Source organism: Mastomys coucha, unplaced genomic scaffold (assembly GCF_008632895.1).
Source record: "Mastomys coucha isolate ucsf_1 unplaced genomic scaffold, UCSF_Mcou_1 pScaffold11, whole genome shotgun sequence".
Taxonomy (NCBI): domain Eukaryota; kingdom Metazoa; phylum Chordata; class Mammalia; order Rodentia; family Muridae; genus Mastomys; species Mastomys coucha.
In genome coordinates, this window is record NW_022196893.1 from 11,268,984 (window position 1) to 11,291,303 (window position 22,320).

The window sequence follows — 22,320 nt, forward strand, 5'->3', positions numbered from 1 at the left end:
TATGCAGATGAAAAGTAAAGGCGTTTCAGAGCCTGCAGCACACGCAGCAAGGCAGCGAATGCAGCACATGCAGGGCTTTGGTCGGCCATTGTTTTTTGTCATCGTCCACCCCTATGGCTCCATCCTGAACAACACCTTCTCCAGAAAGCTTCCCTGGTCTCCCAAGGCGAGGCTGAATGCCCTGCTGGCTCCCACTGTGTCCTCTCCTCCTGATCCCCATTTGTCTGATATGCTCTGACTCCAGCTGTCATCTCTCACTAGCCTTTTATGGAGACAGGACCTTGGCATGGAACCTTGGCTGGCCTGGCGCTTGCGGTGGAGATCAGGCCACTCTCCTGCTTCTGCTTCTTAAGTGCTAGGTCACAGGTGTAGAGTGCCACCCAGCAAGGCTCTTGCTAATCACAGGATGTTTAGTGGATGTGCAATGCCTGACACACAGCAGGAATTTCTAAGTTTTGTGGGGTGGATAATGTACTTACTCTTACTAATAAGCACATAGCCATGCATTTCATTCAAATAAATGAAAGTCAGCCTAGGACTTGTGCCCCTGCGAGATCATGGCCATTCTGATAAGCCTGTCAACCTAGTTTACACTGAACTTGGTTCTCCCTATTGGAATTGTCAATGGGGCTTATATGACATTTTCATAATGTATACATTCATCAAAATGACTTAGGTTGATCACTTCCTCAGCTAAAAATTCATAAACAGTTCAGAAGCCAGCATCACTCAGCATTTCTGAATTTTATTATATATTTATAGTGAATATAAATTTTATTGTATATCCTCTGATAATTTCATAAATGAACACAATGTATTTAGACCATTCCCACCCCTGCAAGTCCTCCATCTTAGGAGTTACTGCCCCTGTCTTCACTCAGGTAGCTGGGTTCGTTCTGTCTATTCACTCACTTCGATGAAAGCCTTTCATTGTTTCATTTATGTCATCCATTCTCATATTTTTGAATGAAAGGGAGAAAAGGTGAGTCCTAAGAGAGCTTAATTGGATTTCTCATACCAACCACACTGCGCAGTTACTATGCTGATAACATTCTGTATTTCTACCATCAGTTCATAATCCCAGGCATGCTTTGCTATGCTCTGAAGATTGGCATAATGGACTTTCACAAAGAGATGAAGGAACATAATGCCTACCCTCAAGCAAAAGGCACTAAGGAATTAGCCTGGTCATGAAAAGAACATGCAAATTTCATACAGCTTGGAAAAGCAACACACATATTTAGAATTGCCTAAGAAATCCAAACCTGGGTCCAAACCTGGACCCTGGTGCTGTACTAGTGGTGGGTTCCCTGTGACATCTGAGGGTCACGTGCCTTTAGATAGGCTCATAAGCTATGCAGTGTGCCAGATGCTGAGAAGTGCCACAGGGAACACTCATGGGGGAGCGAAAGGCACCATTAGTGGTGAGGAGGTGGCTGGTGATGTTTAGTATCCAGGAAGGCCTCCCTGAATCTATAAAACCACAGTGGGATGAAAGTGTGAGACTATGTTACATGAATAGGACTAGGTGTGAATACTCACATGCATGTGCGTGCGCGCACACACACACACACACACACACACACACACAGAGCCTTCTCTAGAGGCACCAGGAGACATTTACAGCTGTCATAGAAAGGGAAATATATATACTTCCCTATCATATTGTATAGTGGCTCTGAAGGGACAGTTTCTGGAGCCCCAACAGTGTTTCTACAATCCGCCAGCCACAGGGGGTTTGTGGGAATCAGGTAGTGTAGGAGTCTTAGTCTGGAATCCACCTCCCCAAGAGACATGTTGTTGCATGGTCTCAGATACACAGGGAACATATATGCTTCCTAACAGACAGATCATTACAGTGGTTCCATGGAGGGCAGACTGCTACAGCTAGGGAGAACAAGATGACACCTATTATTACACCATCCCCATCTTTCTGGAATGTTTTTAGATATTAGTGCAGATATCAAAGATGTGGAAGCTGTAATGGCAAGTCTTCCATATTCCAGTATGAGCCTTGCTGAGAAGCCAATGGGCTGGAGCCTGGCTGCTGCTGATCAGGCTGTGCTGCCCGGTGCTTCTCCCCAAAGCAGACCAATGTGCTCAGCTGCCAGCCTCCTACTAAGCACAGTATCAGCCTTTGTGTGACAGGGACAATGACCATACCTTTACTGTTTTGCTTCAGAACTATGCTAACTCTTCTTTCTTCATTCTTCTTTGTCTTGAGACAAGGTCTCACTCCATAGCCTGTGCTGGTTTCAAACTCACAGTAATTCTACCTTTTCAGCCTTTTGGGTACTAGGATTATAGGGGATGAGTGGAGCCATTATGCCCAGTTTCTGCTGAATCTTCTAAGGATTGAACCTCCTTCATTGCAAGTCAGAGAACTGGGATCCTGGTCACTCCATTGATGGCATGATGTTGACTCAATGTGTGCCGCTGGCAGCAGGCACTCCTGGAGCTATATGCACTCAAGTTCAGGCCCAGCCACATCTGTGATAGGTTTATTCAGTGGTCAGGACAATGAGAAGAAACCCACCCCCCCCACACACACACACACCTGACAGACAAACTGTGAGCACCTTCAGTTGCCCAACATAAAGAATGAACCATACCATCCATAGCCTGTCTGGGTTCCAGAGAGGACAGTGCACTGTTCTACTGGTCACTACTTGCACTGAGTGAAGACGGCAGCAAGGCAAGACTCTGCAGCAGGCCTGGGCTACTAGACAAGCCTCACTGCTGAGCTGTGTAGCCTGGTGAAGCCAGTAGGACTGCAAGTGCCTGAGGCAGACAGGCATGCCCTCTGGAACCTTTTCCAGGCCCTGGAAAAAAATCACAGGGCTGGCCTCTCTAGCACTGGTACAAGGCCATGCTTTCGACCTATGATTCCTGTCCACTTGAAAAACAATTCTTGGCTTATGGCAGGCCCTGATAAGACAACGAATGTCTCACCACAGAACAGCAAGCAACTGTGTCCCCCCCACACACAAACGACTGTTATCTGATATGTGGAGCACAAAACTATATACATACAGTAGCATTCCACTGGCAAATTAGATTGGTCCATATGACACAGATAAAGCCAGTTCAGATCCCGTGAAAGCACCACAGGCTGGTGGTGGAGATGACACACCAGAGCTGTCACTCCTTCAGTTTACACCCACAGATTCATGGAGAGCACCTCACTGCAGCTGTGGGGAAGGACAAGGACAGGACTAGTTTCTAAGGAAGCCTGCCAAACACTGCTCAGAAGTGAAGGGGTCAAATTACAGCCCCACTCAGAATGCCCCTTAACTTCAGCAAGAAAATTATTCCCATAGACGGAACTGCAGACAGTACATCTTCATATGATAGAAGGGGAAAGGCAAGAAGCAGAGAAGAATTAACAGAAATGCAAGAGCAGTGACTGCATGGTCCTCACCAGGGGTTTGGAAAGAATAAGAAGACTGGTCACATGAAGGTTGGTAGACGGAACCCTGAGGACATGTACTTGAGGTGAGGACACTCGTGTTCCTATGAACACACGCCTGCCAGAAGACATCCGCCGTGGAGGAGGTGCTCCCATATCTGCTGAGGAATGCTCTGTTCAATCAGAGGCAGTAGCTGCTGGCTGGGCTGTGGCTGAGAAACAGGGATGCTAAGACCTTGAACTGCCCTGCAGATGAGGCTTCCGTGACAGAAACTTCCCCTCACAGGGTGATCTCTTTACCATGAAGGGTGCTCTCCTGACCATGAACACTACTACCCACTGCTTAGAGTGGAGGATGACTCTGCACCCCAAGTGAGGTGCCAAGCGGGGAACACCATCCCCAGCCGCCTTGAGGACAAACCACACTGTAGAATGTTTACAGGTCGCCCCTGTGCCCCACAGCACCTGACCTTGCAGCACTGCACAGCTCCACCCAGGAGGTAAAAAGAAAACACCTCCAGGATCAAAACACAACAAGGAGAATTTGAGAGAGGATAACCCTAATGCCCCTCGAGACACGTGTGCCTAGCTCCTGAACGAAACCCAAATGCCACTTGAGACATGCGTGCCTAGCTCCTGAATGAAACACTGCTAAACCAAATCCAGAAAGAAGCAGAAAAGAGAATTTACCAGGCCAATTGAGGTTTTTCTCCGGAATTCAAGGTTGCTTTAATATTTAGAAATCAATAATTTATAAAACTGATAGTCAAAAAAAAGAGAGAAATCTGTAAGTATCGAAACAGATACTAAGTGGAGAAAATCTGAAATAACAGTCTTGATAAAAGCTTCTGATAAATTAACAATGGGGATCTATAGTGTACAGTGCACAGAGAATGTCTCCAATTAGTTGGGATTGACACCAGCTTCTTATAGGTATGGACCAGGTCTCAGAAGCCCTGGCCATGTTTTTGCCCAGTAGTGTGTGAAGTGTGTATGTGGGGAAAGGGGGGGGGGATGGGAGAGCCAAACACAAAAGATATAGAATTTGCCAGTGAAGAACTAAGTCTGCCATTATTTACAGATGATGTGGTTTCCAATATGAGATGCTCAGGAGGATCTATATACATAAATCAGGGAAATTGCTAAGAGTTTAGTTAAGGGTATAATCAATATATATATAAAGATAATTCCACTCATCTGCATCACCAACAAACAGAAAATGAAATGTATCAAATGAAGCTTCTTGGAGTAGCCATGAAAACAGAGGTAGACTCGAGGCAATCTCGATGAGGTAGACATGGTCAAGCTGTTGTCGACTGAAAACAGAGCAAACTGACAGTGCAGGAATATGTCGGGCTTAGCTGCCACCTTAGAACCCTGTGGAGGGAGAGGGAGACCCATAAAATCACAGGGCTGACTGAGGCTCTGAGCCTCTGGCCAGCACCACCACCAAATATGTGGCAGATTGCTATCCCAGAAAAGACCACGATTCCAAATTTAAAGTGAGGTTTTAGACTTTAAGTTGAAAAATCATAATTGTACCACCTCGTACTGAAAGCACATGCACATTAAGCACAAGGGACCAAATCTAGCCAGAATTACACCTGTCTGTAAAGTGTAAATACGGACGGTAAAGACGAAGTGAACAGGACGCTTTGCTGTTGTAAAGACTTCACTTCTCTAAACTGATTTAAAGATTCAACTCTGTGCCCATCAAAACTCCAGTGGAACTTTGAAGGAACCCAACAAGCTTTCGTGCAGCAGAGTGGAGAGGTGGACAGTCACCGCCTCTGAAGGAAAGCCCATCAAGAGCAATTAAAAACATAGTGTAATGAAACCTGTTTGCTCTACAGCTGCCTTCACATACCTGATGGCTCTAAACAGAGCCCAGGAACACATCTGTGTGCACGTGAACGATGCTTTAGAATATGGGTGGCCCTGCAGCTCACTGGGAGAAAGGACAGACTTTTCAATTAATGATTTCTATGAAGAAAAACTGGATGCCTAATTCAATTACATACCACTATCAACTGTGTATTGGTGGTTTATTTGTGTGAAGCAAACATGGTGGTTTATTTGTGTGAAGCAAACAAGGCTTCCCTGTGCAGTGTAAAGAGCACGGGGAGCTGCAAGCACACAGGAGATGGTGAGATGGCGGACCCAGCCTCCCACCCAGACACAGGCTCCTACAGACCAAGGAAGCACACAAACACCCAAGCAGAAAAGTGGCCAAGAGATAAGTGCAGATGCTTCACACAGGGAAGCAGGGTGAGTCAGTGTGTGCAACGTTTCCACACTTGAAAACACACTCAATTTCATTCAAAAAAACAGTTTAGAACAAACACGAGTCCATCTCACCTGTTACCTTGGCTTTTCAAACATGACAAGATCAGGGTTAGGGGGACTTGAAGAAACTAGGTCTTTAGAAAACAATCTGGCATGGTTAGGTGTTTTCAAGGAGTCTGTATCTAACTTACAAATAACTGGCTTGGGGAAGTTCTTGTCCAGGAGATCTAGGAGTCTTGGATAAGTGATGTGAGTTTATACAAGCCCTGCATGCAATTAAAAACAAAACAAAACAGAAAACAAACAAAGGTGACACACGGTGCCGATGACAGAGTATATCTACAGGGAAATGCAATGCAGCAGTGAGGAGGAGACAGCCATGTACAGAGATGAATGCTAAGGATCTAACACCAGGTGAGGAGGAAAAGAAAGATTTAACCAGGACAAAAGGCAAGGACAAGGAGCATAGAGAAAGGCCTCACCAGAATAGGTTTCTTATTTTATTTTTGCCACGGGCTGAAGTTGCCAAAATCAGAACATGGAAATCAGAACCATCTGTTGACAGGGTAAGTTAGAGAGCTGGACAGAAACGCAGAAGAATGTGTTTTGAAATCTGCATCAAATCACAGAGACAGAAATAAAAGCCTGCCTTGCTCTAGTAGGGAGGAATAGTGTCACTTTGCCATCATTTATGTAATAGGAAGAGTGCTGTTGTACTCTGGGACACAGAGTGGGACATGGTACTAAGGTGTGTGAGTTTAGTTGTAGTCATTGCATGAAGTGATGGGAGTGGGAACTGCTGTTAAACTCACTGCCAGTTCAGGTTACAGAATCACTTCAAGATTCCTCAATCTTGATCAGTCACTGAGGAGCTGAAGAGATGGCTCAGTAAAAGGTAGAAAAGACAGAGGAATACACCCAGTGTATTCTCACTCAGGACTCCTCGTGTACACGCACAGGCAAGTACATATGAGCATGTGAGTGTGCCCCGCCTCTGCTATGACATACAGAGAATGGGTGAAGTGGACTAAGCTATAAGCACTCTGAGAGAAGTGGCTGGCCAAGCTGCTGTCTGCAACCTCTCACAGACACTTGAAACCAAGATGGATGATGTAACTCAAGCCATGGAAATAGAGTGGGGTGAAGAAATCCCATGAACTTGGTGAAAGAGTCAAACTCCTGCCTGTCAGATTGGCAGCAAGCACCGTTACCAGGAATGGGCTGGATGGCCAGTGAACTTTAGGGATCGACCTGTCTCTGCCTCCTTTCCCTAAAGGTATGATTATAAGAATACATGCACTGTACCGTTTTTTCCTATTAAATAATTTAATTTTATTTTGAGATTATAATATTATTATATTTCTGCCTTCCCTTTTCTTCCTCCAAATGTTGCCATGTACCACCTCCTCTGCCTTGTTCTCTTCCAAATTCACGGCCTCTGTTCTTTAATTGTGGATACACACACACACACACACACACACACACACACACACACTCACTCCTAAATATGTACATACAACCTGATCAGTCTGTATAATATTACTTGTATGCATGTTTTCAGGGCTGACTACTTGGTGTTGAATAACTAATTAGGAACTCATCCTTGAGGAGGACAACATCCCCTGCTCCCGGCATTCCTTGCTTGTCTTTAGTTTTTTGTCTAGGGTTGAGGCTTCACGAGCTTTCTCCTTTCCACATTAGCACGCCTATTGGTATTGTCTATATTCAGATCTTGTCTAGGCAGCCATGCTGGCAACATTTCCTTCTTGTTGAGCAGGCCTCAAGCCCAATTAGAAAACTGTTGGTTACTGCCATGGGATGCAGGCCACTCCCACACCCTTAGTATCACTGTGCTGTGCTGGTTGTTGGTGTGGTCTGTAGGGCCCTGTGTGTCTGAAGGGCATGGTGTCTTCAGGAACAGGGATGTACCTTCTACCTCTTGGGGGCAACCAAGGACAACAGAAATGTTTTGTGTTTTAGGTTCTCTTGGACAACCCTCAACAACAACTCAAAGGAGGCCTTCTCATGCCTCCTGGGGTTATCTTAGATAGTCTTATTTTGTGCCAGGCTTTTTGTAGGCTCTGGGGCTCTGAACCCAGGTCCTTTCACTCTACCAGAGAATAGCCAGCACTCTACTATCTGAGCCATACCTCTAACCTGAGCTGCCTTTCACCCCGTGAAACACACATTCACAAGCTATGAAGGAAAAAAATTCTTAAACTTCTCTGAACACATCACTGAGAAAGCTAAAAGACAAGCCACAGCCTAGAAGCAATTTGCAACACAAATTACAGACACAAATTATATGTGCATATATATGTAATGCTACAAAATCAATTCAGATGAACAACAAACAATACATAAGACAAATGGGTTAATTATATAAATAGGCAAGCCATAGAGGAGGAAATAAAAACATCCAATCAATATGTGGAAATATTCCAATTATACCAGCTATGTAATTCAACTTTCATACAAGTGATAAAAATATAAGGCTTGGAAATATCAAGTGCTAGTGAGGGTGTGAAGGGCGGGCACTCTCCTGTACTGCAAGCTCAGATTGGCACTGATGCTAGAGGGGCTCACTGGTAGCAAAGCTGAACATGAAAACGGGCACCCAGCACAGCTGAGGGAAGCCACCTCTAACAGTCCGCCCTGAAGAACACACACATATGTGAACAAGGTTATTCACTAAAGCTGTAACTATGAGTAAAAAATATCCAACAGCAACATGCCAACCAGCAGGGGAATAAGCTATATACTCAGATATTACAGGAGATTAGGAAAAATCTCTGCCTAGCAACAAACACTTAAGGATGACCAAGTGGTGTTGTGGGGTGTGCATGTACTGAACTCTGGTCTTCAGATACTCAAGGATGACCAAGTGGTATTGTGGGGTGTGTGTGTACTGAACTCTGGTCTTCAGACAGAACAGCAAGTGCTTTAAACACTGAGCAATCCTTTCAAACCCCCTTCCCCACATAATGGTATTCTTAAACTTCACATAGTTTCAGGAAAAATAGGGAATAATGTTCTAAAACAAAATCAAGTTAGCTGTATATAATTCAAAATATGTACTGTACAAATACACAGAGAAAGGTCTAGAAAATACCAAATTACTAACTGTTAATCCCGTGGAGAACACAGCGTTGTGTAAGAAACAGGATATGGAATGCCTTTACTTCCAGTGTTCCAATGTTTTTAATAAGTGTATTCACTCACTAACTCATGTAGTTATAAAGCAAGTATAATTTATATAGATTAAGTACAAATTTTAAAATACTGTAGCAGAGGTATGGGGAAGTCACATGAGACCATACTGAAATGAGGCCTTACTTAGCACACAGAAAAGATTTTCTAACAGCTGTGACATTTTCATTGGACCTTGCTATTTGAATAGGATTTTGTCAAATGTTTATAATTTGATAGAAAGCTGAAAGCTGACTGACATTTTCCAAACACACATACTGGCACATACCAATGTGCATCTCATCCCATTGCTCTTTTCTTTCAATGTGGTATGGCCCTCCAGAGAGAGGTGAGGGGGTCTGATCTACTCCCCTGTCTCCTGAGCTGGGGCAGGACTTTGTGACTGCCTGGATGGAGGGAACATACTGGAAGCACAATGGCATGGCTTCTGAGAATGACTGCACAGCTTCTGCTGGGTCTCTGCTCTCTGCTTGGACAGAATGTGCTTACCCTAGGAACCCAGACCCACCATGCTGGGAGGAAGCTCTCACCAGCCCACGTGGAAAAACCACTTAAATGAGCTTCTGTGGAGAGGAACTGAGGCCCCCCAGTGGATAGCCAGCAGCCACAGCACACACTCAAGGGAGCAAGCCTTCAGAAGATTCCTGGCGTGGCCTTTGAGCGCCTCAGCTGAGGCTCAGAGATATATCCATCATGGGAGAGGCGAGTCATTCCCACTGTGCCTTGTCCTAATTCCTGACCCAGAGAATCCATGAACATAATAAATGGTATTTACACCACAAAATTTAGACCAGCATGTTACCCTGGAACAAAGACAGTCTAAAGAGAAGGGATGTAGCAGAGCCTGTGAGTACTGGCTGCTTGGGGTAAGGGGACCTGAACGATTGGCTAGGATCAAACTATGGAAATTTCATATGACAATATGAGAAACTTAGACTTATCTCCCTGGCAGCAGAGAGCCGTTGACAGTTGTGGAGCTGGGAAGTGAAATGCTAGGATCTGCATTTTAGCAAGCCGGGGAAAGGCTGGAGAAAAGAAAGCCTTAAAAATAGGAAAAGGGTCTAAGAGAGACGGCGCAGTGGGTAAAGTGCTTGCTGCAAATAGAAGCCTACCAGGCTCCTACCAGGCATGGAGCCTGCCTGTAATGCTGACACTCAGGTGGCAGAGACCACATTCCAGGGCAAGGGGGCTAACAAGACTAGGAACTGGTGAGCTCCGGGTTCAGTGAGAGACCCTGCCTCAGTGAAGAAAGTGGACACCCACTGAGAAAGACACCTGGCAGCAACTTCAAGCCTCTTCCACATATGGGAGGTACATATACTTGTACATACATGCCCATATATGAACACACACACACCACACACATACACACACACTACACACACACACACACACACACACACACATGCACACGCGTGCGCACGTGCGCACGCGCACACACACACACACCACATACACATATATTAAAACTAACAGGAAGAGCCCCTCTGCCTGATACAGGTTCTAGCTGAGAACATCAGCCGAGGCATTTCCTCATGTAGCTTGTTTCTGCAGCTTCTCTTCAGAGTGGTCTCTGGTGCTCATCTATACTCTACTCTACTTGTGTCAAAGTTAGAGGGAAAATATATATTCACACAAAAGCCTACCTTGGCCACTTACTTTATACTGCAGAACCAAAAGCGACTAAGGTATTGTCCTACAGTGGGCGAATCACTAAACTGAGATATCTCATTCTGAACTCAGAAGAAAGGAGTGATCCGGCCATGAGAAGGACTTTCAAGGCAGGTTACAACCTCAAAGAAGCCAGTCTTTCTTTCTTTCTTTCTTCCTTCCTTCCTTCCTCCCTTCCTTTCTTCCTTCCTCCCTTCTTCCCTCCCTCCTTCCCTCCCTCCCTTTCTTCCTTCCTTCCTTCCTTCCTCCCTCTCTCCCTTCCTTCCTTCCTTCTTTCCTTCCTTCCTTCCTTTCTATTTTTAAAGACAAGTTTTCTCCTAGTAGTCCTGGATGTCCTGGAACTTGCTTTTTAAACCAGGCTGGCCTTGAACTCACAGAGATTTAACTACCTCTGCCTCCCAAGTGCTGGGATTCAAGTTGTGCCCCACCATGCCCAGCAGAAAGCCAATCTAAAGTAGTTTCTCATGCATGATTCTGATGCTATGACATTCTAAGAAAGGAAAAACAATGGAGACAGTAAAGAGGTCGGAGGCTGCCAGCATGGAGGGAGGCAGAGATGAGTAGTGGAGCACAGAGGGGCCTTGGGACAAGGAGGCCACACTGTGTGGTAATAGAGTATGTATGTCATGTGTCTATACCCACACCATGAGTGAAGTGGGACAAAACTACAGACTTAGAATGACCATGGTGTCAATCCAAGCCTGACTGTAATAAATGCGGCTAGTGATAAGCCATGTGTATTTTGCGCAGGAGCACAGAGACACTTTGCACTTTCTGCTGAGTTCTGCTGTGAATCTAAAGCTGCTCCCAAAAAGAAAGTCTATATTTGAAATGTTAGGAGGAAAAAAATGTTAGGCGATGTTAGAATACAAGAAAAGCTTTCCCCATTGCTCTTCCTTCAAGCTTTTAGATTTGAGCTGTTTGCTTTAAAGGGCCGTAGAAGAAGACTAAGCAAGGCAGATGTGAGCCGCTCACCCTCTCACTCAGCACCCAGGAGGTGGAGGTAGGTGGTTGTTCTCTGTGAGTTAATTCCAGGATAGCACGGAATGAAAAGCTGTGAGTTCTATGCGAGCCAAGGCTACACATAGTGAGCACTGTCTCCAACATACACAGTCAGACAGTCAGACAGACAGACAGACAGATTTTAATGTCAAGTAAGCTGTCCTTGGATTATAGCCATTTACAACAATTATCTGTGCTAATGCCATCTCATACACCCTCAAGTTTTTGTTGTGTTTATTAGAATTATTATTAAAATTATTCTTTTAGTTCTCACAAGAGTTTATAAGAACTATTTATAAATGTGTGCTTGTACAGAAAGTCTATACTAACACTGTGTTTTTTCAGTTTTGGATGTTGCAGATCTGTATAAGGAAAAACTTTATACAAAGGTGTAAGGTCCAAGAACAGAGAAAGGGAGAACCTAAACCATGAGAAGCCATCCCTGTGAGGCAGGGATGAACAACTCGGAGCTAGAAAGCAAAAGACAGCCGAGGCACCACTCAGAGGTACTCAGGAGCCCACTCAGATCTGGGTGACAACAGATCACCCCTCTGGCTAAGCAGAGGAGGGGCCTATTGCAGCCAGGATGCAGCTGGGTATATAGTGTGCACTTAACATGCATGAGGCCTGGGCTCTTCAGCCCCAAAGTATACTGCAAGTTGGGACTTCATGCAAAGCAATGACAGGAGGGAGCCAGACCCCAGACGGTCTTGACAACAGAACTCACTAGAGGTGACTTTGGTATCATTTTGTGTAATTTATCCTGTGCTTTTTGCCCCCAAGGTTTTTGAGACAGAGTCTTATACTGTAGTCTAGATTGGCTTGGATGAGGCAGAGTTTGTGGCAACTCAGTCTCTCCAGGATTCCAAATGTGAGCCACCACACCCAGCTTTCTCCTTTGCCCTTTTCTAAAGTTAATGACTCAGGAAATGACTGAGCAAGCTGTGGTTTGGGTGCTATTCATTATGCATTTCCACTTAATGCCTGCTTTACAAGGATCTCATTCATTAAACTTCATCAGAAATAAGCTTCACTAAAAAACATACTAAAGTTGGGCTAGAAAGAGGACTGCTCTTGCAGAGGACCTGGACTCAATACTCAGCACCCACAAGGTGGTTCACAACTGTCCATAACTCCAGACATCCAGGATCTAACACGCTCTTCTGGCCTCCATGGCACAAGGCACACATGTGGTGCACAAACATATATGCAGACAAAACACTTATACATATAAAAATAGTAACAATAAATCTTTTTTTAAGAACAGAAAATTAGTTCTACTCTTTAAAGCTTTCAAAGAAAAGTGTGAGGCTAGCAATTACTTTTTAAACAAAATGAAAAAGAAGAGAAAGAACTAAAAATCCAAAAAGTAGGGCTGGAGAGATGGCTCAGCCGTCAAAGGCTAGGCTCTCAACCAAAAATATAAGAATCCAAGAAGTAGGTGACAAAATGGGAGTCAGAGGCTATGCATGGGCTGCATTCATCACACCAGTGCTGCCCCTGATGACCAATGATAAACAAAGCCAACTGTTGCTATATTTCAAAATCAAATCTTGTATTTGTGTAGCCTTCCCTTCTAGTGCATCTCACTTCTGTTTCTGTAAATTTCATCTGTAATCAAATTACCTGTGTCGCAGAGACTGGAGATTTCTGCTTCCCCTTCTGACAGCCAGGAAGCAGGAGAGGTAATGGAAGGAGGTAACCTTGGCAAAGGTTGCTTCGGATACTCATATGAGTACAACAGTGTTAGGTCCTGACAGAAACAAGAGAGGACACAGTCACTAAAATACAAAGCTGTGCCAGAGAGATGGGTCAGTCACTGAGAGTGTGTGCTGTCCTTCAAAGGACTGGAGCTGAGTTCCAGCATGTACACCCAACAGCTCACAGCCTCCTGCCTGTCAGCCAGTTCCAGGGGCTCTGATGTTCTGGCCTCCGAGGCACTTGTGCACACACATCATCAAAAGAAAAGTCAGTGTGTGCTGGAGTTGTGTGTCAACCTGATACAAATTTACAGTCGCTGAAGAGGAAGGGACTTTAACTGAAGAATGCTTTTATATGATCTGACTGTAGGCAACCCTGTAGGGCATTTTTGGGGGTGGGGGATAGGGTGGCTGGAGGGTCCCAGACAGGATTTCTCTGTGTAGCACTAGCTCTCCTGGAACTCACCCTGTAAACCAGGCTGATGGAGGAACTCAGAGATTCACCTGATTTTGCCTCCCAAGTCCAAGATTAAAAACGTGCATCACCACTACCTGGGCATTTTCTTAATTAGTGATTGATGATGAAGGGCCCCACCCATTGTGGGTGGTGTGGTCTTGGGTTCTGTAAGAAAGCAAGCTGAGCAAGCCATGTGGAGCAAGCCAGTTTACAGCACTCCTCCGTGGCCTCTATCTGCTTCAGCTCCTGCCTCCAGGTTCCTGCCTCCAGGTTCCTGCCCTGCTCGGGATTGCGCCCTCACTGCTTTTGATAATGAACTGTTACATGGAACTGTGAGTGAGACAAACCCTTTCTTCTCCAAATGACCAAGTTGCTTTTGTCATGGTGTTCCATCACAACAGTAGTAATCCTAGCTAGGACATCATGTTTGGGATCTGACATGAATTCAGCCAGGAAACAAAACAAATCTATCCCAGGGTGCTATAAACCTATTTGGCCTGTCTGTAATTTTGACCTTTAAAGTGTGTTATATAAACAGGATGATAGAGTATGTAAGCCTTTATATATTCAGGTTTTGTTGTTTTTGAGACAGTCTCACTATGCAGCCCTGGTTGGCCTAGAACTCACAGAGATCCACTTGCCTCTGCCTCCTCAGTGTTGGGATTAACTGAATGTGTCCACCAGAGGCACACATTCAGTTGTTGTTTCTCTGCTTTTACTATTTATTTATTGTGGATGACTGTTTTCCCTGCATGCATTTCTATGCACCATGTGTATCCCTGGTGCCCATAATGGCCAGAAGAGGGTGTGGAGTTGTAGGTGGTTATGAGTCATGTGAGTGCTGAGAACCAAACCTGGGTACTCTGCAAGAGCAGGAAGTACTCCAAACAGCAAACCCTCTTTCCGGCCGACGTGTTCAATAAGATACAGCCAAGTTGTTTTCTAGGGTGACTTTACTTTTTGAAATTCCTTCCAGAAAAACAGGAGTGGCCTGACCCTCCACATCTTCATCAGCATAAGGGGTCGTCACCATTTGTTTCAGCCATTCTGATATTGCACTGTGTGCACCTCGGGCTGACAACACTGGCTATCTCTCCCAGCACTTCTTTACTACCCATGTTTACAGACATGACTATTCATACTGTTTGCCCACCATATGGTTTCCAGTTTGCTGAGTTTTTCCATAAATGGGTGCTGGATTGTATCAAATGCATTGTTCTATCAAGTGAAATTATTATCTGCTCTCTTCTTTAGCTTTTTGATAAGGCAAATAGCATCAGCTTAGACTGACACTCCATCAACTCAAGCCTATGACAAGCTCTTCTGTCGTGTGTCTATCAGTATGTCTTTTCCTCCATGCTAAGGGTATCAAAGATAATGCAAACAGAGAGTATCCATGGTTACCTGTTGGATTCTGCACACATTAAGCTCATCAGCATCTCAGAGCAAAAATACCATTGCAGAAGAAAAACCCCAAATGAATGCAAGTACATTAATTTCATTCTATATTTTAGGAATTGTGTTTTATAATGATTCAAAGCTTTCCCGGTTCTCAGTGACAAAAATCTACACACATATATCTGGGTCTGGCTTATTCCACCACATAAATGTTTATAGCTGTTTTACTCATGATTGACAAAACCTGGAAGTAAGCTTTGATAGGAGAACGGGTGAATGGTGCTCCATCCAGATAGCAGAATGCCATTTAACCATAAAAAGAAATGCACACTTCTACATATTGAACTCATATTTCCTTGAGTTTCATGTGTGTGTGTTTGCACTCGTACATGTATGTGTGCAAGAGCACGTGCCCAAGCATCTGAAGACTGGAGGATCATGAAGGATCTCTTCTTTTATTCTATACCTTATACTCTTGAGACAAGAGCTCTCACTGAACCTTGAACTCGCTCACTGTGTTTGAAAATAATACTCTTGTCTCTGCCCCCCTCTCCCCTCCCCTTCCCCTTCTGCTCCTCTCCCCCTCCCTCCAGCACTGCACCCTCTTAGGTGGGTAGTCAGGATCTGAACTCAGGTCCTCATGCCTGCACCGCAAGTGGTCTCACTGATTGAGCCATCACAAATAAAATTCTTAGCAGAACAGAGCTCTCAAAAGTAGAGTGGGGCTCCCTAGAGCATTACTTTCAAAACTAAGAAGACCTTTTATGTTTATGATTGACACTGGTCCATTTTTTCTTCATACTCATGTATTCATATTCATTCAAATTCATATTCATGTATTTCAGAGTTTTTAATCTTTAAGTATGGTAATAAGGTTATTTGTAGCTTTTACTACCCCAAAAACAAACAAACAAAAATATTCCCTTTTCCCCACCCACTAAGAAAATAAAAAAACAAGGTTGCGATTTTTTTTTTTGGTGCATCTGTTTCCATAGCAACTGATAGGGATGTTGTGAAGTGGCTCACACAAAATTAAGGCTGAGCAAACCCTCCAATGTCTTTGTGAGTTGCTAAATCAATAGTGATGGATGATAAATGTCTGTGTTCTGCTGCTTCCACTTAGGACTTTGTAAAATGAAGAATGCACAATTTTTGCCCTTTGGTTTATTTCTGTGCAATATGTCCTATTTGCAAAATTTTGACCTCATCAGAGTTGCTGGAGGAGTGGAAATTATGCTTATTTGGATTCTGATGGCATGCCATGCTTGTCTCAGCTGTGTCACTGCCTCTGCTTGAAAGTCCACTTTAAGGTCTTTATTTGTGCCTTTATTATTATTTTATAGATTATAAAATACTCACTGCAAAACACCAAATAACGTGAGTGGTAAAGAGCGGAGAAGTTTCTGCTCACTTCCCCACAGGCATGGCGTCCCTCTGCCGGGAATAACTAGTACTCTGTATTATGAACTTGGGGACATTTTCTGTGTCAACACAATTTTTAAAAGTGAAATGGAGTCACTATATATATATCCTTCTCAGGAGTAAGCAATCCATCTTGGTCATCTTTCTACATAATAATGTAATCATTCATTGTGTGCTGTACCTGCAATGACTTCGCTCACTGAGGTATGCATTACAAACGTGCTTCTCTCGGGACATAGCTGAGCTGTACTCCCGACATGTGAACTAACGTGGTCACGTCCTTTGGTAATCATTTCAGGATTTTTCTTGTTTCCTTCTATTACAACCGTTGTAATAAAAAGCTTCATGGAGCCACCTCCATGAACAGGCTGCGTGTTCACAGTGGCATCTCTGAGCACTCTCGCAGGCTCTGTCTTGAGTTTGGACGGAGCGCCTGCTTGTACCCAGCAGCATGCTGGATGGGCCTCCCCCTCAGTGAAAATGCAGGGTGGCAGCAATTAAACGTTCCTGTTCATCAGGACGAAAGGCACAAAAATTGTGTTTTACCTGTAATTACATGTGAGACTGAATAGTATTTTGTGAGGTATTTCACCCTCTCATGTGTCTATGTGTGGTGCTGTAGATTGGATCCAAGTATATAAGGCACTCTGTACCACTTAGCTATAGACCCAGCCCCCTGTTTATCAACTTTGTAAATAAATTTATTATATTGATTTACTCATCTCATCATAGACAGGAGAGGAGCCATAAAGCCTCTCCCCTCCTGCTCTCATGTCTTGTGTTGTGCGAGCTCCGAGTTTAGTCAGATTTCTTTGTCTACGCACAGGAACTGTCAGGCCTAATCTTGTGCTGGACTTGCTGGGAAGAAGGGCTCCTCGGGAGGACGGGGAGGATGGGGAGGAGGGGGAGGAGGAAGGGGATGAGGATGAAAATGGTTAAATGCCATTATCTAAATGTATGGCATTGTCCACACTGCGGAGAGCAAGAAGGTCAGTTAAGATGCTGTACTGTTTTGTCAACTTCCTGTAAAGTCACAATAAAGATTTTTTAAGGCTGAGGGTGTAGCTTGGTGGTAGAGTGTTTGCCTAGCATGCACTGGGTTCCATGCCTAGCACCACCAAATAAGTAAATGAACAGTGCAAACTATAGTGTAAAGGAAACTCATCACAATTTTACCTTACTGGTACTTAAAACTCTGAATAACATAAAACACAAATGCCAAGACCAGCGGGGCAGCTTTGCAGGCGCTGCAGCAGCAGAGCTGCAAAGGCGGGTTTCACACACATGGCTCGTCACCTGCACAGCAGCAAAGGGAAAGGAATCAGAGTACCCACCTCTGTAGATTTCCATGCCTTCATCCCGAGTGAGGGGAAGTACAGGGGCAGAGAGGTCCCAGCAGGCGAGGGCACATCCTGGCACTGCTCCAGCCTCAGCCTGACCTTGGCGGTGTTTTCTGTCAACAGCGAAAAGCTACAGTTTTACTTTGGCAATATATAAGTAAATGCAAGTATTTTTGTGTTTGTGTATAACTTTAACGATGTCTGAAGACTTATTCTGCATATTAAATACACATCACACATCAAAAGCCACCTCTGAGGGTGCACTACTTTACAACATTAGCAAGCCCAGAGGGGTTCAGAAACTACAGTTTGTAGTCCATAGCCCTGTCCCATCTCAGCAATTGTTATAGCTTTATTATTAGAAGTATTTTTAAAAATAATATAAAATGTAGTGGTAGCTATAGGGTAATACACAGCAATGTATACCAGACATATTTACCTTCAAAAGGTAAATACTATTCAAAGGGAATTTTAGGATTATACGAATGGTGGCTATAATTATTAGAGTCTTATCACTGTAAAGTGAATTTCATATATTCTGTATAGGAAGAAGAGATCAGAAATGTATAGATTAGTTATGAGGCAAATATACCTTTAATATAAAACAAAAACTTTAAAAATAGAAGAAAAACTACACCAGTGAAATTAAGCTGCTGCGTCTGTTTATGTTTACTGTATTTGGATTTTTTTTCAGTTTCAATATCCGTTGCCTTGCCGCATTAGTTACTGTGTATTAGTACCAGTTCCAGGTGAACCTCTGGACCAGGACACAGCTCGGTCACCTAGCATTTACCCAGCATTCATGAGCACTAAAAGGAAAGAACTGTCTAAAATCATTAGTTCTATCTATCATGGTGTGCTATCATGGAGGGCTGCCTTCATATTGGTGGCTGCACACTTGATGTGGGGAGCATAAGGGTCCCACGGGGACTAAGATTACAGTGACCCTTCTGAAGAAATCTGTTTCCAGATCTGCAACATCTACAGGTCTTCTTCCAAAGGCTCATCCGCCTGAGGGGAGCTGGCCAGCTCTTTCCTCTCTGCCATTCACAATCTCCCCCACTTCACCAAACAAAGACACATCATGCATCCGTTTTGAGAATGGGTCTTCCTCACCAATAATAGAGAGAGCAAAACAAGCAAGCCACCTCAAGGTGATCTCCATTGGTCAAGACTGGGGAGACCCAGCATTCTGTTCCATCCATAGTCTTTTGAAGGCAAAGCAATGGCGATAAGGGTACTGATACCAACCCATACTAGGACACCTGATATTCAGACATGCTGTATGACAGCACAGAACAGCAGGGCAGGTGACCAATTTCATTTCACATCCATGTGCTTTTCATCCCCAACTATGGTCAAAGAGCGAAGGATTCCTAAGGAACAGTCCCCCAGAGTGCAGCCGTGAAAGCCTGGAGGTGGGGAGAGGTGTGCTTATGCCTTCAGTGCAGCAGTTCACAAGGCTCCAAGCCTGAGCTAGCCCTCTTAGGGAAGGGTCTGGGAGTCCTATAGCAGCATGGTGGTGCATGCCTGAAATCTTAGCACTGAGGAGGCAGAGGCAGGAGGACCCTGAGTTCAGGGCCAGTGTCTACATATAGATTCTGAAGCCAGACTGAGATTCATGAGATGCCTGCCCCCCTGGAAAAAAATGGTAGGTGGGATGGCTTACTGGTCAAAGTTGTTCTTTGACCTTTATTCACATGCTATGACATGTGGGGGCACACATACACAAACACTTACACACCCCAAATAAGTGCACAAAATATGATAATTGTAAAGGATGTAGAGATTGAAGGCAATAGAAATATTTATATTTTTTAGAATAAATATGTAGGGCATTTTATGGAGAAAAAGCCACTTGAAATCCAATTCAATTTACTGTTTTGACAATGAAGGCTGCATTTGCCAACTAGATTATAAGGTAGATATTTTCCCAGAATTACATAAACCAAGTCTGCAGTTACCAAGAATTGGAAACACTTAAAGCACGTACTGTCAAATCGGTTTCTGAAAAGTCCATTACACTGGCAGCCATAGGGCGGTTAGTATTTTCATTTGCCCTGCAATTTCTGATTATGTCAGGTTAGAGTACAAGTTTAATTAATAGTTGATACATTTTAATAAAGGGTGTTTTGTAGTATTCCCAGAAGCTGAAAAAGTAAATTACTCCTAATGACTATTTAAAAACACCTTTCCCCAAACAATGTGTTCTCAACTCTTTGCTTTCAAAAACATGAAAGACTTCATCACGTTGTAGCTGACAAGAGATAAGGAAATATTTCTCTAATAAGTCACTAGATAATTGTTGGCATGTTACTTAGAAGGAATTCATAGGACTGATTGACAGCGCTACAGTACAGTACCTTCTAGTCCTGGCTATGATTTATATGAACAGATTTTTAAAGCATTTATGTGTACAAAAACCATGAAATAAAATAGACGTTGCACAGTGCTTACAGTGAGCAATGAATGGTATTCATATGCTGGTGAATGGCTCATAAAAGCATGTGTTTCCAATTAAGTTGGATTCTTTATGTGTGATAAGTACTTGTAAGAATGTATTCTGAATCCAAGGGCTTTGATAGGCTGTGTGCTGGAAGTCAGTCTAGCCTGGCACAGTGGCTGCATGTCTGTAAGCCCAGCACTTGGGGCAGAGGCAGGGAATGGTTAAGTTTGAAGTCAGCCTGGTCTCTACAGTGAGATTCTTCTTCAGAAACACAATTTTTGCACATGTTTGATATTCTGAGAAGACTTTCAAGTGTGCAAACACTACATACATAGAAAGATAAGACTCAGCGAGAGATGTGAAATTAAATCTGACCTCAGGAAGAAAGAGGAACGACACAGAGTTGCCATAGTTAAGGCCCCTATGTTTCCCTCAGGTAATGCACTCTGCAGGTCTCAATCCTAATGGCGCGTACACTCCTTAAGACGTGAGAGGTGGGTGTGGTCAGTGGCCAGAGCATGCGCTGGTACTGCTAAAGATCTGAATTTGGTTGCCAAAACCCACATCAGGTGGCAAACATCTGAAATCAGCTGTAATTCCAGCTCCAGGGGCATCTGATGCCCTCTTCTAAGCCCTACTGGCTCTCACCCATGTGCACAAATGCACACAGAGACACACACAAACAGAGACACACTTAATTAAAAACAAAAATCAGTGAGAACATACATGTGGTATAATTTTCTTCTTCTCTCCTTTTTTTCCCAGTACTGGAAATTGAACCAGACATTATGTGCATGCTAGGCAAGGGCTCTTTGAATTTTATTTGGTAAGTCTTACTATGTACTTGTGGCTGACCTTGAACTCATGCCTCAGCCTCCCAAGTAGCTGGGATTCCCAGTATGTACCGCTAGGCCAAATTTGTTTTTCTTTTTTTCTTTTATGTCTATATTTATAATATTTATAATACACCAAACTTTATGTTTAGTCTGTCTTATAAAATTCCACATTCTAACCCAAAAGTTTGTGAAGAAGTTTATAAGTCTAGAATTATATGTGAAAATGCCTTAGACGCAATAGGATGGCAGGAAGTTAAGCTCTGTACACAGATAGGCTATAGGAAAGAACTGGCTCTAACACCAGGGGCTTTGACGGGTGGTGCGCATCCTAGTCAACAGGAGGAAATCATTTTCTGCAGAAGGTACAAGGACAGTAGGTGCCAGATCCTGAAGAGGTAATGAGAACCTTTCATATATGTTTGCAGTTTTTCATTTTGTTGTAAAGTTACATGAAAATGAGTAATTAAAACGGACTTATTTTTGACTTGGAGATTTTCTAATTAATCCTGGCAAACAGTGGGGACTCGGGACTTCTGTCATCTATCTGCTTTCCTGAGGTTTAATCAGAAACTGTAACAACTGCTCCTTCAGTACTCAGCAGCAGAATTATCTCTGAAATGCCATGGGCCGGGACTTGACAGACAGCACGGCGGTAGATTAATTCCCTTCTGAGGAACTTATGAGAGGAGCACACAGCACGGATGCATTCTGGCTCAGAATCACATTTCACTTTTGTTGCTGTAACTGAGACAGACAGAGAGAGAGAGAGAGAGAGAGAGAGAGAGAGAGAGAGAGAGAGAGAGAGAGAGAGAGAAGAGAGAGAGAGACAGAGACACAGAGACAGAGACACAGACACAGACAGAGGGAGGGAGGGAGAGAAAGAAAAGTATACCAAAATGACTGGATTATATGGGGAAGAGCCTCTAGGGGAAAGGCAGGCTAGCCCCCTGTGCTGGGAAGTTCAGTGGGGGTGGGTGCAGCTGGGGGTGGGGCAAGAAAGGTTTATTTGGCTTACAAGGCAGAGACTGCAGCAGCTAGTCACATTCCAGCCATAGTTGAGAGCAGACAGATGAAGTCTCTCTTTGCTGCTAGCTGGCTGGCTGCCTGTGTACAGTGAGCTTTCCCCATTCTCACACAGCTCAG

The 22,320-nt window shown here is 43.9% G+C and overlaps 1 protein-coding gene across 4 annotated transcripts in view; it reads right to left on the reverse strand.

Moving 5' to 3' along the window:
• Nucleotides 1–22,320, reverse strand: part of Enthd1 (ENTH domain containing 1) — a 108,956-nt gene that overhangs the window by 42,648 nt on the left and 43,988 nt on the right. For all 4 annotated transcript variants that reach the window (XM_031349812.1, XM_031349796.1, XM_031349806.1 and 1 more), the window contains exons 4-5: nt 17,890–18,008; nt 13,205–13,331 (exon numbers count right to left, since the gene is read on the reverse strand). In XM_031349812.1, coding sequence (XP_031205672.1) covers nt 13,205–13,331; nt 17,890–18,008 — 246 coding nt within the window. The remainder of the gene's footprint in view (nt 1–13,204; nt 13,332–17,889; nt 18,009–22,320) is intronic.